The 18,167-nt window shown below is 48.4% G+C and overlaps 3 protein-coding genes across 4 annotated transcripts; all 3 read right to left on the reverse strand.

Moving 5' to 3' along the window:
• Positions 1-258: 258 nt before the first annotated feature.
• On the reverse strand, positions 259-5,327 carry LOC112881472 (universal stress protein PHOS34-like). 2 transcript variants are annotated; one of them, XM_025946174.1, is made up of 3 exons: positions 4,427-5,327; positions 1,291-1,334; positions 259-525 (listed from the first exon to the last, which is right to left on the reverse strand). In XM_025946174.1, exon 1 carries the CDS (start codon positions 5,220-5,222, stop codon positions 4,431-4,433), a length of 792 nt encoding a protein of 263 aa, XP_025801959.1. In that variant the 5' UTR covers positions 5,223-5,327; the 3' UTR covers positions 259-525; positions 1,291-1,334; positions 4,427-4,430. The 2 variants fall into 2 exon arrangements, with proteins under 2 accessions (XP_025801959.1, XP_025801958.1); XM_025946173.1 differs by having other exon boundaries at positions 4,439-5,325.
• Positions 5,328-8,183: 2,856 nt separating this feature from the next.
• Positions 8,184-12,930, reverse strand: LOC112881466 (probable mixed-linked glucan synthase 9). Its single transcript, XM_025946165.1, has 3 exons — positions 12,595-12,930; positions 10,298-11,060; positions 8,184-10,177 (listed from the first exon to the last, which is right to left on the reverse strand). The coding sequence occupies exons 1-3, from the start codon at positions 12,819-12,821 to the stop codon at positions 8,504-8,506; spliced, it is 2,664 nt and encodes an 887-aa protein (XP_025801950.1). The 5' UTR covers positions 12,822-12,930; the 3' UTR covers positions 8,184-8,503.
• A 1,212-nt stretch (positions 12,931-14,142) lies between these two features.
• Positions 14,143-17,413, reverse strand: LOC112881467 (probable mixed-linked glucan synthase 8). Its single transcript, XM_025946166.1, has 3 exons — positions 17,114-17,413; positions 16,064-16,802; positions 14,143-15,928 (listed from the first exon to the last, which is right to left on the reverse strand). The coding sequence occupies exons 1-3, from the start codon at positions 17,365-17,367 to the stop codon at positions 14,285-14,287; spliced, it is 2,637 nt and encodes an 878-aa protein (XP_025801951.1). The 5' UTR covers positions 17,368-17,413; the 3' UTR covers positions 14,143-14,284.
• Between the last annotated feature and the right edge of the window lie 754 nt (positions 17,414-18,167).

The raw sequence follows: 18,167 nt of genomic DNA on the forward strand, positions 1-18,167 counted from the left end.
TGAATAAGAGAAGATTCCGTAGCGTAGCTTAGGTCCTAATGGCAGACAAATCCAATCACGGCAGGAAAAGGATTGGAGAACATAGTACAACTAACCCGGCTCTAGTAAAGACACATGCAACTTTATGTGAAGTACATTTGGAAAAATAACAGAAATTTCCTCGGGACATGATGTCGGCATGAGCACATCAAATGATTCACGAAATCTACCGGAGCTACTTTCAACTTGAATAAAGCAGAGCAAAAGGGCAAAAAAAAAGTGCAGTGATGACTAGTTGATTTTATAGAGATGGTTAATCTGTGACTTTCATCAGAAACAGGTAGTGAAATGTGAAGAAAGTAAAAAGGTTTTCAACCACAAATATTCACCAGGCAGTCAAATAGTCAAACAAGCTACGTGGTCGAAGGCAACTGAAGATACAAACAACGCGAAAGTACAGATAGACATAGACATGGGCAGTGAAAGTTCAACACCTTCACGTGCACTTCCCAGCTAGCACCCAGTCAACAGTAGAACCATTACATGCTGTGGAAAGAAAGGACAAGAATTAGAGACTGAGAAAAAAAAATTGAAGTTATTTCAACAAGCATGAAGCATATGGCAAACAGGAACTTTGGTGGTTTTGAAATCACCCAAAAGTTTCAGGTAACTACCACAAAATAACCAGGGATAGGTTGGAGGCTGGGATGTTATAGAACCATCATTACACTGAAACTCTCATCAAATGACACAATGAATGGTCAAACAAAAGGGAGCTAAGTTTTTAATAGAAGTATCAAGGCTGACTCTCGACTCTACATAATAAGTTTGGCGTATATGAATATAACATGTGCTCTGGTATTCAAGTTTGCTTGTTATAGCTTATATCAATCATGCTGCCCAGAGCCACAATTGTTAGCTATCCTCAAACTTCACAAGTTAAAGTAGATACTTCATTTAAACTGCGTATTTTAGCCTGCATCTCTACCTACATCACCTCAAGCCAAAAAAAGATATAATAGTTTCTATCACATTTAAGTTGAAAATAGAACGAAATACAGGATGTAATATTCACCTCAAGCCAAAAAAAGATATAATAGTTTCTATCACATTTAAGTTTGAAAATAGAACGAAATACAGGATGTAATATTTCAGTGCAGCATATACAAAAGAAATGTGCAGCATTGGTGCTGTCACAGAAAAAAAGAACTTCGGACCCAACAAGTATAGGAACTACTCTTGAGAAAGTTGAAACCTATCGATCAGAAATGACACAAACCATATGGAGATTTTCCTTTGTTCAGTGCTAACCTGGATCCAAGTGCACTTCACAATTCATCGACACGGTCAAGTATCTGCAGAAAGATCAATTCAAGGTATAAGCATAATTAAGCACTCAGTACATTGACATGATATTTGCAAATGGGTTTCATCATTGAACCCACCATAAAGATCACTACTAAATCACTAATAACGACACAGGCAAGCTCAAACCAAGAAAACTCTTAATAGTTTTAAGTTTCCAGGCAGTAACTCATCTAAGCTACAGGCATAAACTACTTCATTTTGAATAGCAATACGGATTCACACCTCAATTAACCCATAAAGCTATTAATGAAACACGAAGGTATGCTACAGCAGGTCACGTATGTAACACAGAACAAACATCTCTCTTTTTTTTCTCGAAGGCACAGAACATACTTCTCATTGAAGGATGTTTCTATTGTTTACTGCTAGTTAGCTAATCACAAATACTAAATGACATGACACGACTATTTTTGTAAAACTAAACCACCCAAGCAGAGCATGTGTTGAAGTACATGGTATGCCAATTGAATAGTAACTCAGACCCTTATCGTAAACTTTTTAAGTGTCATTTTCCCAAACCATGCTGTTGAGAATCCATTTGGCATAGGTAGCTTCTAAAAAGACCTTATTTTCATTCTACTTTTCAATATAGAAGTTAACTGAAAGCATCTCTCCTTTGGAGTCATAAAAAGAAACCCTGAGTTGAATTATTACAGATTGTAACTGGCTAAATCGCACAGCAGAGCGCAATAAAAAGTAAAAGAAAAGGTCTGCAGCATGTTTACCAACCAGTTCATTCCTAGAAACTTGCCAAGCAGATTTGATACATTTCTTTTCAAATGGACCCCATTGCCTAAATCCCAGCATGTCCTCGTTAGTTGTCTTTTGGAAATAAACAAAAAATCCCTGTGGATTACTAACTTGTCCAGGCAAGGTGAACTGCAGGTTTGCAGCTATCACTTATCCCCATTTCAGCTGAAGCCAAAGCCAAACACGGGAGCTCATTTGGGCATAAGCTGCAGACCTATATTGTACTGGCCGGGAGAGGATATATTGATATATTGCTTGGTAAATCAATTACACGGCCTTCATATATATAGGCCAGACCTTTACCTCTTATTCCTAACAAACTCTAGATACCGAATCCTTCTCAAATTCAAGCTACCAAACATAACTAACCAGCAAACTAATCTAGGACTCTAATTATTTCCTTGCGGCTGCTTATTCCTCCTTGTATACGTCTTGCCCCACATAACATATATGAGGGGAGCAGGTGCGTTAGCATAGCTTCAGATACTATAGGTTACGCTTACAGCCTACTTAATGGATAAGGGGAAGACGAATTCCTTTACACAAGACATTTTTAAGTTCAATGATTGATTAGTTGCACAAGACAAACCAAAAGGCATCATTTTGTGGTCAGTTGCTGTGGTGCCCAGTTGCATCCATCTCGGACCAGAGGAAAAACCAAGTGCGGGCATCCTGGAATAGATGGGCATGAAAGCTGGCACTTAGTCGGCTGTGATCTGCAGACTGCAAGGGGCATTCGTACTCATGCTTATACAGGAGACCAAGAAAGAAGATCAGATTGATCACAACATATTAGAATTGCCTTCAATGGGATATGCATTTTCTATAACATAAACAAACCTCTGGGTTGTATGACAGACATTATTACAGCTAATTCTATTTACTGGCGAAGTAGTATCCGATATTAAGAGGTTTCATTGACAATGGCAGAATACAAACAATGCCTTGGTTTCATTTCAAGGGATAGATAGCAGGAGAGTTAGCATAGCAGGAGCTGTAGGGTAGGCTTATTATAGCTCACTTAATAGATAAGGGCAAGACGTATTTCTTGGCACAAGATATATTTAAGTTCAATGATAGATTGGATGCACAAGACAAACGAAAGGCAACATGTGGTTGTCTCCACCTTGAACTAAAGAAAATACTAGGTAGGGACATCCAGGTATAGATGGCTAGGCAGAATCCGGTACTTAGGCTGTGATCTGCAGACTGCATAAGGCACTCACATTCAGGAAATACAGCAGACAAAGAAAGAAGATCAGATAACCACGAGTTAAGAACCCAGTCTCACGTCCTTTGTTGACAAAGTTAGGGGAGAAGGGCATATAGCTGAGCTGGGTAATAATGTGGCAGGTTTCCAGTCTATGACAATAATAATTTCTGGGTTAGTATATAACAGACACTACATCTAGTTTTGTTTGCCAGAGAACTTTTAGATCTGTACTACACTACTACAAGGTCAGATACACAAATAGCAAGAAATGACTGGCGTAGGAGAAGCTACAAGAAGATGTTGAGAATGATGTCCTAACTTCTTTCTGCGTTTACACTTCATGTGATATCAGTAGGCTAACTAATATGGTACACCTAAACATGTCGGAACGAGATCTGGCAAATCTACCAATGAAAACTGATTCCAGTGCTTCCAGTCATATGTCCTAAAAGGTGAAGAATAAACATGAAGTACTGATTAACTGAGGATAAACTGCCTCTCTGGAAGAGGATAAAATTAAACTTCCAGGATTATTTGCTTCCATATGTAAAAAGAAAAACAAAGGGAGTATTGACAGGCAAGTAGAATACTAGATGGTCTGTATTCTAGATCCATCAATAGAAAATGTGAAGCAAAGCGAACAGCCATGTAATACAAATGTGAAGAAATGAGAACAGACATGCATGTACTGTGAACCAACATGTAAAATTATGCATGGCAAAACAAGCCCTATAACCACCAAACCTATTGACATCATACTAGCTTGCACCAGCAAACCTCAAACAGTGAAGTTACACAATAATTCTGTGTTACCAGGCAAAAGTGAACTGTGGACCTGCTAAAAGGTAACTAACCAAATAAGGTCCATATGGAGGAAGAATGTAATGTGTGAAAGCTGTTCACTGCAATCGATGCTAATATTCACTTTGCAGTGAATACTTAGTTGTATGCACTATGCAGAATAACCTACAGTTTGCAAGTTCCAACTAATTGATTGCAAATTTCTCGTGCACATTACATTGTTGTGAGTCAGTTTTGGCACATTTCCTATAGATGATTTAGGCAAGGCACTAACACATGCACAATATATAGGACAACTAAATCAAGTAAACGTACTAAATCAGTTACCCTTGTGCTCCTCAGTAGCATCATGGTACTCGGCATCCTCCTCGGGCACAGGGTGCAGCACATCCTCCGCACCCACCGCTGACGACAGGCCGCCGGCCTCCCCATCCTCCGCGGAGCCTTCGTCAGGGAAGCGCACCACCACGACGGGGCAGACACAGTGGTGGACACAGTAGTCGCTGACGCTCCCGAGCCTCCCCTTGCTGGTCCTCCGCGCGGCGCCGAAGCCCTTGCTCCCCATGATGACCGCGCTGAGCCCGAGCCTCTCGACCTCGAGGCAGAGGCGCTCCTTCATGTCGTGGTCCCTGACGATGTGGATCTTATAGGGGATGCCCGCGTCCTTGAGCGGCCTGGCGAGGTCGTCGGCCTTGGAGGCCGTGAAGGCGTCGTAGTCGTCCTCTATCCTGCGCGCGGCGGCCTCGGAGTCGTCGTCGTCCTCGGCGCCGTCGCCAGGGTTGGGGAGGGAGACGTCGACGGCGCCCCAGTCGGCGCCGTAGAGCACGGAGGTGGGGCGCACGTGGAGCAGGACGACGGCGTCCCCGGGGCGGAGGTAGTTGGCGACGGCCCAGCTCACGGCGTAGGCGGACTCGTCGGAGAGGTCGACGGCGATGGCTATGCGGCGGTGGGCGGAGCCCGAGGGCAGGGCGGCCGCCGCGGCGGAGAAGAAGACCCCCGGGGACTCGGGCTGGAGCGAGGCCGGCGGGGGCGGGCGCGGGGTCGGCGCCTTCACCGGCGGCGGCGCTGCCAGCGGCAGGTCGACGGAGGAGGGGGTCGCCGGGGCCTGCATCGCGGGATCTCCGATCGCAAGGGAGGGGAGAGCTAGCTTTGGGGGTTGCTTAGTGGGGAGGGAGGGGAGAAGGTACTGGAAGGAATGGAAGACTTGGAAGGCGTCAAGCGGAAGTCTGAACAAGGGGATAAACTTGTCACGAGCTGGACGAGGAGCCTCGGAATTGGACGGTTGCACAGGGGGGGTGGATAAGGACAGCGTTTGGACGGGTCCGAGACTCTGAGATCCAACGGCTCGGATTACCTTTGTGACACTGGCTGTTCGTTATCTAGTTTTTTTCAATGCCTTTCTTTTTCCTCTTTTTTTTTTGAGAAATGCCATTATTCTCTTGATTTCGTCCATAATTCCCTGCTCCAGGGCTGAAGTCACTGTTGTGTGGAACCTAACCATCTCACCATTGAGTACCGATGGTGCAGGATCTAGCAAACGCGTGGCACTGACATGGTAAATAGGTGACGCATTGTTTGTGTATACAAGAACCCGCAGGGACCATGGTGTGAATCCCACCAGCATGGACCCTCGTAACTCACAAGTCATAACCACACTGATGATAACAAAATGCCATGAAACTTTTTAAAAGGAAAAGAAAACCGTAGGCATAGCATGGAGACTTGGAAATCTCTGACCACAGACAGCAAGCATTCGCGTGTTCTCTCTGCTTCTAGAGCGCTAAGACCTTCTCTGATGGACATCATGATGCTGGTTTGTTCTGGAATTTGTGCTAAGCAGTTCGCACCAAAGGGGAAAAATCATTAGCTTATCCTGCTGCGCATGATCAGCTGCAACTTGCAAGGCCGTTACGATAAGGCCCAACAATCATTACGCTTGAAGAGGACCACGATTTGGGATCCTTTCTGGAGTCAAAAGTGCACAGGCTAATGAGCACCCAGTCCAGCGTGCAGTTAGGTTAGGTCTCGTGCAGAACTTCAGGCAGCACTTTGTTTCAGTTGCAAGCAACATTCTGGTAACGGCTTTGCAATGAACTGGCTAAATTATTGCACAAAAGAAGACTAAACAACATGACAATAATAGAAAAGAGCATACAGCATTGCCAACGGAATAGGATCAGCACAAGACAGCGATGTGGAGACAGAACTATCAGCAAGAAGTGCAGCTGTAGAAGTACGGTTTTGACCTGTTCGTTTGGAACCTTAGAGCATTTAAATTTTTTTTGATGTTTTGATGATTGGAGGTGCTGCAGCAGATTGTCAATCCAATCCTTAGTATTTGAAATATTTTAGCAATCACCAAAATACACCTTCCTCCACCTTAAATGAAGAAAATTTATCTCTCTACTCTATTCTTGGTAATTGGATCTTGGTAGTCTGCTGCAGCAACTGGTTATCGGTAACGGAGGGAGTGTATTTTGGATGTGGGTATGAGTAATTGTTGAAGATGCACTTAGGTTAGTTTTATAGTAGTGTCATGAGAGTTTCATAGATATCAAATCTATGACACATCAGCAGTTTTGGTGACGATAGGGAATTAAAGAGATAGGGAATTAAAGAGGAGAGAAGGGAGAACCCTTTCATCACCATGGTGCTGCTCCAGTTACCAACGCCGACGACATGCGATGAAACTCGCATAGAGGGGATGTTTGGTTCCAGAGTTTAGGCTCTGATCGAATATTTGATTACTAATTAGAAATATTAAATATAAACTAATTACAAAACTAATTGCACAGATGGAGACTAATTTGAGAGATGAATTTATTAAATCTAATTAGTCCTAATATGTTGCTATAGTAAACATATGCTAATGATAAATTAATTAAAATTAATAGATTCATCTCGTGAATTAGCATGTCTATATAATTAATTTTATAATTATCTTATATTTAATCCTTCAAATCAGCCTCTAAAGATTCCACGTGGCAAAACTAAATTTCAGTCACTGCACCCAAACCCCCCTCCGATTCGTTTCATCGCTGGATCTGCTGCTCGGCTGCTCCCCCTCTCCCCTCCAGACCTTCCCCTCTCCGTCCCGCGCGTCCGCTCCCCGCACCACGCTCGCTGAGGCCGCGGGGACGCCGCTGCCGACGAGCCTCGCCCGCGGACCGCCGCCGCGCAGGCCGGCGCGTGCGGGCTTCCGCTGCCAACGACGCCTCGTCCGCGGGCCGCCGCTGCGGACGAGCCATCAGATCCAGACCCTGCTGCGGTGCTGCCTCATGTGCGAGCTTGTACCTCCTCCTTCCTGAAGCCTCCCTATCCCTGTAGCATCATCAAGAGAGCAGGAGCTGCTTCGAGGCGCTCACGCGAGAGCAGCTTGCAAGTGGCGGTGTTGCGTACTTGCGTTGGCTCAATCGAAGCTGTAGCGTGTCGACCTGATTGATTGCTCTCTGATTTGGGAATGGAGTTGCCGATTTGGGGAAAGAAGAGAGCAGAGATGGCATGGCGTGAGGGAGATGGGAAGGTACTGGCAGGTTGGTGCAGAGAGAGAAGGATGGCGCTGCAGTCAGGTTGGTCACATGAGAGATGGGACGGGAGAGAGCGGTGGCCACAGTTCAAGAGCACAACTGTTGATTTGGCAGCATGCCGGCTCAATTTTGCAACTAGAAGCTTGATAAAATGCTATGCTACCAAAAATTCTACAACTTTTCATCACCACGTTCTAGTATAATAATGTTTAATTTAGACTACTACAAAATACTACATAGTTCACATAGGACATTTGATCATAACACGATTAAACAATCAAATGCTGAAACATATCTATAGTTTAAAATGTATTATATATAATTATTTTCATATATACGACTTTATTTTAATATTGTACGAATATTGAAGTTAAATGAATTGTTTTACAAATGCTCACATAGTTCACATGGCATATTTAACCACACACCACCATTGCACAATTTAATGTTGTAATCTATCTCTAAAATTGTACACTAAGGGAGGTGGTTTTATTCGAGTATTAAGCTGATATGGCAGTCTTATAGCTATACAATAATACTCCCTATTAAGACTGGTCTTGGAAGCACCTTCGTGTTCAATTGTTCATACACGATAACGAAACCATGTCCACACTCTTGATCATGTATACCATCCTATGTTGGCGAAATGGGCCGCCTGGGCCGATTCCGCAAATAGACAAAATGGCTCTAGCTGTCCAACAAAAAAAAAACAGACCCTCGACACCCTCCCGCCCACTGTGACCCACGGGCCACTGTATGGTCGCCGGTCCGAACACGGCCTCATTAGCTAGCAACAACAGCTTTCTCAAAAAAGAAAACTACAACAATAACCAGTGAGGTAACGTGATTAATCAGACAGCATCAGCTAAAACCGCCAGCTTGCCGGAGAAATGATGGCGCCGACGCCTGACCATCGCCCCAGCCGGAACGGCGGCACGAAACCGGGAGCGAGCACGGCGAGCAGCGCGACGTATGCCGACGCGATGGCGGCGAGCGCGGCCACGAGCAGGACGAAGAGCAGGTACGGCCGCTTGCTCCATCGCCCCATGATCCCGAGCGCGAACGGGTACAGAAGCAGCAGGACCCACGCGTTGAACAGCAGCCCACCGGCCGCGCCGGCGATCTGCGCGAGCGACCACCCGCCGGTGGCCACCCTCCCGGCAGCCGCACCGATGGCGGCAACGTTCACGGCGATCACCACCACGGTCGGCACCAGCAGCGGCGCCCACTGCACCTCGTACAGCTCCGCGAACCTCTCCTTTGCTTCGCCGCCGCTCGCGGACTGCGGCTTCGACGTCAGCTTGAACGGCAGCCCCTTCAGGCCGACGAGCCGGAGCAGGCTGTGCAGAACAGCCGCCGGGTACACGCCCGTCGCGCCGATCATGTAGAACTGCTCGTTGCGGCACCAGTCCAGCAGCGTGAGCCCCGCCCACCTGATCTCCACCATGCCGCTCACCTCCATCATGGCGATGCCGGCGAACAGGTACACCACGTAGGTCGGGAACGGCTTCTGGATGTAGAACTCGGCACCGGACAGCCACATCAACGGGAGGAGGTCGTAGACGAAGATGAAGGCCGCCGAGATCGGGTAGACCGTCATGTTGGTGTAGGCGACGCGCTGCATCGGGTGCAGCCGCCGGCCGGCGAGGAGCGGGCAGTTGCGGGAGAAGAACATGTCCAGGGAACCCCCCGACCAGCGCAGGATCTGGTAGAGCCGCTCCGTGAGGTTGATCGGCGCCGTGCCGCGGAACGCGTCGGGCTCCATGGCGCAGTACATGGAGCGCCACCCCTTCCGGTGGATCCGGAAGCCCGTCACCACGTCCTCCGTCGCGATGTTGTACACCCACCCTACGCCGTAGCCCCACTCCGTCCCGTCCTCGTACGCGCAGGTCGAGACGTCGGTGAGCTCCGCCGTGAGCCGCCCGTCGAGCGACGCCGGCGGCGCGACGGGCCGTTCCTGGTGCGTGGCCAGTGGGACAGAGTTGATGAACGGCATGGAGTTGCCGAACTGCCTCCAAGGGTTGTCCAGGAGCTTGGAGAAGTCGTCGGGCTGCCACCGGGGCGGGTCGGCGCCGTAGAGCGCGGCGCGGCGGAACATGCAGCCGGTGCCGACGTAGGAAGGCCCCTGGAGGCCGTTGAGGCCGAGGGCGGTGGCGTCGAAGAAGACGCGGTTGTGGTTGCAATACCGGTCCGTCGGGTCGACGTCGTCGAAGCGCTGGGGGAACTGGACGAACGCGGTGTCCTCGCCGTGGCGCCCGTCGAGCATGAAGCACATGGCGGCGCGGAACGCCGCCGAGTTGTTGATGTAGTGGTCGCCGTCGAAGTTGATGATGAAGGGCGCGTTGGAGAGCAGGGCCGAGACGCGCAGCTGCACGTTCATGGCGCCGGCCTTCTTCTGGTGGTCGTAACCCGGCCGCTTCTCCCGCGCGATGTACACCAGCATCGGGAGGCGCACGTCGACGGCGCTCAAATCCAGAGGGCTGTCGGAGCTCGCCGGCGCGCCGAGCTGAGGCTCGTCGCCCGGATGGTTCAACATAACCTGTGAAGTTAACAGCAATCAGAGCAGCAAATTTGATTTTTTTTTGTATTAACCGATCAAAGTTCAAAATGAGCATAAAAATTGTACAGGACAGCAGGTTTGATCTCATCTGCAATGTACCTGAACAATGGCAGCGTGCTGTCCTTTCTTGTGGTTTTCAGCCGGCTCCATCCAGGTGCCAGGCCAATGGCTCCCATCGGCCATGTAGGTCGCGCGGGCACCATCACGTTTCGTGCTCTCGCGCTCGTACGCCTCCGACCTCTGGGGAATGATGGTAAACAGCGCCGCCAGCCGCTCCCTGAACTCCTCGTACTCCCGCCGCACGTGCCGGCGGTCGTCGACGAACTGCCCCGGCGCGTCCCCGGCGTACGGCCCGTCCGCCGTCGCCGCGAAGTAGCTCTCGGGCGCCCTGGGCTCGACGCGGTGCTTCCGGCAGAAGGGCGCCCACAGCGCGGCGAACCTGGCGGTCTCGAGCAGCGCCTCGTAGTGGACCAGCGACCCGCCGTCGTCGGAGAAGTAGGTCGCGTGCCGGTCCACCGGGTAGTCCGTGGCGAGGATGGACAGAACGGAGTTCATGGTGCAGAGCACGGGCTCGTCCACGGGGTCCACGGTGTTGATGAACACGTCGACGCCGGGGAGCTGGCTGGAGCTGCTGCCGCCGCCACCGCCGCCGGGAGGATCGAATTGTTGGTTGAGGAGCGCGAGGTTGGGGACGCGCCGGATGGGGTTGACCTTGGAGGCCTGGTTCAGGAGCCAGCTGACGCCGAACCAGAAGTCGCCGACCACCGTGATCCACCAAAGGGCAATGCTGTCCGAGTCCCGGTGCCTCATGCGCCAGATGAAAAACTGGATGATGACGATCAATCTGGCCAGGTTTATTAACCTGTTGCACGGGAATGAACAGAGAATGAAGGTTAGAAGTGTGGTTAAATCTTTGTTATTTTTGTCACTGTTAACGGTCAGATCAAAATAACAACATTCAACAAATCTCAAGATGAAGCTATGTAGTTTTAGGTGACTGAGAAACTAGAAACCTTGCTTATTTTAGGAATTCAGCATTTGCTCGGGCCGATTGAGCCTCCATATGTGTATTTTTTTTAAAAAAAATCTCCATCCAAATTGCAAAGAGGAACAAAATTCCAGTCACACCTTCAAACCTTCAACTTACATTATAGCCAAACTTTTGGCAGATTTTCTTCCTATGCATAGGCATTCAAATTTGTTGCCACATTTCATTTACTTAATAGAACCTCCCGCTTTTCTTAAATCACTGACATGAGGAAAATCAGGATTAAGGAAAAGGAAATCCAACAAGTCTAGCTATGAACCAAATCGAGAATGTAATAACCACCTAGTTTTGTTGCCTAACTCAAATCTATAAATTGTGCGTGATGACGCTACAAAGCAAAGTGTGTTGAAAACTAGGTATCATATCAGCTGAAAACTAGGTAGGTGTTGAAAACTTAAAAACATTCATAAACACCAGCTTTAAGCTTAGCAGATCGATTAGCTAGGCCTTTCCTGTTGTTTTCCCCTTGTGCAATTGCTTACGCGCTCCGCATCGTATGATCAAAATTTATTTTTCTCCTTCTTAATACAATGATTGGTAGCTCGCACGCGTATTTGAAGAAAAGAAAAAGAAACTTAGCAAATCATGAGCTAAGGAAGATGTCATGCTGACCATCACGCAATGCTAGCCAACACCTCGTAAAAGACACTTGTTTTTTTCCTTCTCTTATGGTACAAGTATCTTCTTTCTTTCTTTCTTATTTGAGATTTTTTGAATACTGTGGGGACCTCCTCACAGTTTCCCCGTGAAAAAAGTTAAAAAACATGAAAAAAAATCATCGTTGTTACGCATTCACCTTGAAAGTTTGAACCCATTCCCATCCGGGACATGATTATAAAACAATGGCAACTGAAATAAACAAGCCACCCGAACGTGCGGTCCAGAAACCCAGATGCCATCACGTGCAATGCGTCCTTTTAATCTTTTTCTACGCACTTTGTGCTGCATCTGTATGCACTTTGGTTCTATCAAAGTCTCTTCATTGGTCATGGCGCACCTACCCTCGCTTGTGCTTTCTACTACTGTAGTAGTAAATTTAGTACTATTAAGTTTTTTTTAAAAAAAATAGTACTATTTTGTTGCAAGTCGTTTGGGCACTACGGCCACATGCTACTACTCTGTTCACGTCTTGCCCTGTCAAGAAATGGAAAAACATCCAACGCTTTGAGAGAAATTTGGCTGCCGATTTACTTCTGTGCATACATTAACTAGCATCGAGATTTCAAATTAAATCTAACAAAGCTCCTGCGAGCTTTACGTTCAAAGGGGAAGAAAAGATTTCAGAAGTAGCCAGCCTACATGTGCTCATGTGGACGTACGTACTAGAAGTTTAGAACCGACGACGTACCTGTAAGGATGCAGGAGGATGCCCCGGACCTTGAACGTCCGGTACAGCAGCGGCCGGCCGTCCTCGCCGCCGCGTTCCTCCGCCGCCAGCACCTCCTTGTCGTCGGCGGCGGGCACCCAATACCTGTACTTGTTCTTGCTGCTGGCGCCGGCCCGCCCCGTGCCGTCGCCCCTGGGCAGCAGCGGGTCGGCGAGGCCGGCATCGTTACCGGTCGCCGGCGACGGCATGCCTGCGGCTTCCAAGCCAGGACAGCGCGCTAGCTGCCTGCCGCCCTGAGCTGGACGGCACTGAACTGAGCAAATGAACTGAAGCTATGGAGGAGAGCAGGCAGTGAGGCGCGCATCTTTTATACAGAGCCACACGAGCGTGGAATGGAGTAGAGTAGTGGACTTCACGGCGGGAGGAAATCGAATCGAGTGGCGAGGCCCGGATTGGAGGTGCGTCGTCGAAAGAAAAGGAAAAGGACCCGAGAGGCCGAGAAGCGCAAGTGCGTCGTGCTCGTGCAGTCGTCGTGCTGCCCTGGGGCCTGGGAGGCTGGGAAGCCGCAAACCGGCTACGGATCTGGGATCCGGCCATGCATCGGGCGGCGGGTCACGAGCGCTCAGAGCGTGGCCAACGAGCAGTGGCCATGCGATGCTGCTGCAGGCACAGCAGTATTGCTGCTCTACTTGCTAGACAGGTACATCGAGATCGATGCTGCGAACCAATCTCCCATGCAGGAAACGTGCGCTAGCTAGGGTCCATGGAGGATGCGCATGGCGTGTCTGACCGGGGCAGAAGGAAATTTCAGATAAAGTAATCGATGGGCATTCTGAAAGGCAACTTGTGGCGCCTTGTCGTCACTCGTCAGTAACCTTGCCAGAGTACTAGTACACAGTTGCGTCGGGCCACCGACGGTCGATATGATATGTCCCGCGCTCTCTGCTTCAGCGTCAACTCCTGGTAGGGATCGAGTGTGTGGACTGTTTCCTCTTAGGTATAAATTAGTGAAGAAACAGAGGATGGATTCAGTCGTCGTCAACTCTTCATGCATATATGATTAATTGTCACATCTGCAGCTACAATCGTGTTCACAGATCCCCACGGTTCTTCACCCCCAAATCAAGATTCAACAGTTGGACTGACAGTAGTTTGTTCACCACTAATCAGCTACTCCTTCCGGTCAGGAATGCATTAGCTCCACCGTGCCAATAATTAATTAATAGGTCACGAGACAAGTAATGGCCAATTTTCCATTCACTCTGCAAACTTGTACAGGTAATCAATGATTCATTCACATCATGTAAATCTTCAGCATTGAGAAATATGCACCACTAAGTAATGAGAACACGCTAAAAACACACTGGTCGGGAAACTGGCACCACCTAAATGTTTAGACTGGGAAGCCTGCCAGACCAGTGCGGTCTAGATGGCAATATGCCAATATCTACCAATGCGACTACAATAAACAAAGTCGCTAACGTGATGATCAGAGCATAGCCACATGTTCCTTGTTCACCACAAAGAATATTTTCCTCTTAACATAGCTTTTGTTTCTTTCCCATACAAATGGCTAATTTTTCATTCACTGAACAAACTTGTACAATCAATGCACGATTTACATCATGTAAAAACTCCACAACGAGAAAAAAAAAACTCAGCTAGGGGAATTTACCATGACTGGTGGCCACTACTCAAAGATAACCGCAAGCTAAAAACCCCAGCTTGTAGGGAAACTAGCACCACCTGAATGTCTGAAGTGGAACCGAACAGAGCCAGTCCGCGCAGCATGGATGGCAACAACCACCGCTGCGACTACAACAAACGCAATCACAAACAAGATGAACAGGATATAAGGCCTCTTGCTCCACCGCCCCATGATCCCAAGCGCAAATGGGTAGATCAGCAGCAAGATCCACGCGTTGAACACCAGTCCGAGGGACGCGTCCACCATCTGCAAGAGTGACCATCCCCCGACAATCGCCTTGCCAATCGCCGCCCCAATCGCGCCGACGTTCACGGCGATAACCACTATTGTGGGGATCAGCAGCGGCGCCCACTGCACTATATACATCTCAGCATACTTCTCGTTCACGGTGCTTATAGCCTGCTTCGCAGTCAGCTTGAATGAGACACCCTTCCCGCGAAGGACTAGCTTCAGCACAATGTGCAGTGTTGCTAGTGGGTACACTGCTGTTGCCCCAATGATGTAGAACTGCTCATTGCGGATCCAATCCAGCAAAGTGAGGCCTGCCCACTTGATTTCGACCATACCAATCAGTTCTGTCATCACTATCACTATGACAAGGTACAGCACATATGTGGGGAATGGCTTCTGTATGTAGAACTCGCCGCGGAAGATCCATAAGACTGGGAAGAGGAGATAGAAAACAAGGAAGACCGATGAGATTGGGTAGGCTGTCATGTTGGTGTAGGCAATTCGTTGCATGAAGTTGAGTCGACGACCAGCAAGGAGTGGGCAGTGTGAGAAGAACATTTCAAGGGAACCACCCGACCAGCGCAGAATCTGGTAGAGGCGCTCAGTGAGGTTGATTGGTGCAGTACCACGGAAAGCATCTGGTTCTATGCGGCAGTACATAGAGCGCCACCCTGTCCGGTGCAGTCGGAAGCCGGTCACCACATCCTCTGTAGCAATGTTGTACACCCAGCCTATTTCCTTGCCAAACTCAGTACCATCCTCATATGCACACTTCATGACATTATCGAGCTCCTCCTTGATCAACTCCTCATCTGCTGGTGGTGATGTCATGGACCATTCTTGATTTGCAGCTGATGGTATGGAGTTGATGAAGGACATTGAGTTGCCAAACTTGTTGGCGTTGTCCACTATCTTGAAGTCATCAGATCTCCAACGAGGTGGGTCAATACCGCAGACAGCAATTCGGCGGAACATGCAACCTGTGCCAACATAGGAGGGTCCCTGGATGCCATTTAGACCGAGTAAGGTGGCATCGAAGAATACACGGTTGTGATTGCAATACCTGTCTGTTGGGTCGACATCATCAAAGCGCTGTGGGAACTGAACAAAAGCAGTGTTGTGGCCGTCACGCCGGTCAAGCATGAAGCACATTGCAGCACGGAAGGCCAGCGAGTTGTTGACATAGTGGTCGCCATCAAAGTTGATGATGAAGGGTGCGTTAGTTAGAAGGGCAGAGACCCGCAGCTGCACATTCATGGCACCTGCTTTCTTTTGATGGTCATAGTCTGGGCTCTTCTCACGGGAGATGTAGACGAGCATTGGGAGCCGCACGTCAACAGCACTGAAGTCTAGAGGGTTTGCAGAACTTGCTGGAGCACCAAATTGAGGCTCATTGCCTGGGTGGTTCAACATAACCTGTAGAACAACCATGTTAGGGGTAAAATAGATGAATTTACTTTCTTAGATTACTCATGTATCACTATGTCAAGTACAAGATGCCACTTAGAAACTAAGATTTTTCCACAAAGAAAAGTAAGTGACACTGTATACCTTAACAATTCCAGCATGTTGTCCTTTCTTGTGGTTCTCAGCAGGGTTAAACCATGTTCCTGGCCACTGTGTTCCATCTGCCATCCATGTTGCCTTAGCACCTTGTTTGGCCTCTGCATTGTGTGCATCTGAGCGTTCAGGGATTTTAGTAAACAGTGCATCCAGACGCACCTTGAACTCATCATACTCCCTAGACATGCGCCTGTGATCATCAGCAAACTCATCTGGTGCATTTCCTGTGTATGGGCGTGACTTTACTGCAAAATAGCTCTCAGGAGCTCTTGGCTCAATGCAATGCTTTCTGCAAAAGGGAACCCACAGTGCAGCAAAATTTGCAGTCTCAAGCAAGCCTTCATAATGGATTATTGACCCGCCATCATCCGAGAGGTAGGTAGCAGTCCTATCAACTGGGTAGTCTACAGCAAGAATGGATAGGATAGAGTTCATAGTGTATATCATAGGCTCATTTATTGGATCGACGGTGTTGATAAAAACATCAAGTCTAGGTAGATTGGAGTTGCCATCAGGGAGATCATCAAACTGTTGTTTCAAGAGGGCAAGGTCTGGGACACGCTTGATAGGGTTGAGCTTTGCAACTTGATTTAGCAGCCAAGTGACACCAAACCAGAAATCCCCAACAATCGATATCCACCAGAGCCACATGCCATCGGCGTGCGGGTGCCTGATACGCCATATGAAAAATAGGATGATAGCAATCAACCTGAGCAAGGTCAACAACCTGTTGCACAAAAATCAGAAACAAAATTAGAACATCTAGACAGGGGAAACCCCTAGAAGTCCTATTATTGAAATTAGAATGGCCGGAATGGAATGTTACAGTATGAATGACAATGGCTAGTGTCACTGCACCTAAATTTTGTTAAATAGCAGCAATAAATTGTGCTACTATCCCGTCCAAGACAACAGTTTTGTAAAATTCGTTTCAAAGTGTCACTAAACGATTTGTAAAATTCAACTACAGGACTGCACCCAATTGCATACTGTTGTGAACTTGTGGTGATGGAAATATTCAGTTAGGCACTCGCATACTCGGATTGCACAATGCGCATGGGGCATCTCAACTCTGAGCCACAATCATCGCACAGGAGATCCAGAAATACAAAATCCGAAGCCACGGGCCTGGAGGAACGCGCCACGGAGACAGCACATCGGCCGAGCGCTCCCCGGCGACCCGTGGGAGGCGGTGCTGCGAGCAGTGGAGGCGGATCGCCCGGGAGAGCCCTCGGACTGGAAGGCGGAAGCTGGGATGCAGGACCGCAGGCCGAGGGGCGGAGGCGCAGCATAGCCGCCCCGCCGCCATCGGCGCTGGTAGGGTCGCTCGCTCGTCGCCGTCGGTCATCGCCGATTTGCCCGTGTGTTTGGGTTGGGGCCAAAGAAAGGGCCGAGGAGTGGGGTGGTCCGTAGGCCAGTAAGCAGGCCGCTTAAAAAAGGCCCTGTGACGAGAACGAGCAGGCGGGCTTTGCATCTAATCGGCCCAGTTTCTATTATGCCAGATAGAAAAATACAAGCCCGGTATTGTTTACTACACCAACTAAATCTGCGCACCTGTCTCTAAAAAAAAAAACTACTGATCTCTCCTAAGGGAGGCTTTGTACAGTGTCCCTCCCTCTATAGTCTAGAGAAACCTCAGTCAAGTAATAACTTCCTTACTGGTAGCCAAAGAACGACGACTAAACTCGCAGGTTTAGTAGATGATTTTTTATCTCTTTATTGGTCACTTCTAACTTAGTAGTAGCCTTTTAAAAAGGGTGCAATTCTAGTCTAGTATCCTATTTTTACTTTCGTTGTAGAACTTTACTGGTCCTTTAAAGGAGGGTACAGTTCTACTGGTACTTCAGTCCCTGATGGACCGTCTAGTCTAGAAGTACTTGACGCTCAAACTATAAGAGCGTGTTCGAGAGTGCCTCATATATACTTCCGAAACGCAGTTTTGGAAACAAACTCAAAAAACATCGGTTCCAACCCGTTCCCTAAACTGTTGCCCAATATTCCCGCACGCCCAAAAATGACGGAAACCCGAGCCATTTTTCGGCCGCGCGGTCGCACTCCCAATCGCTGAAGTTGAGCCGATCCCGCGCCATTT

This window comes from Panicum hallii, chromosome 2, assembly GCF_002211085.1.
Source record: "Panicum hallii strain FIL2 chromosome 2, PHallii_v3.1, whole genome shotgun sequence".
NCBI classification, from domain to species: Eukaryota; Viridiplantae; Streptophyta; class Magnoliopsida; order Poales; family Poaceae; genus Panicum; species Panicum hallii.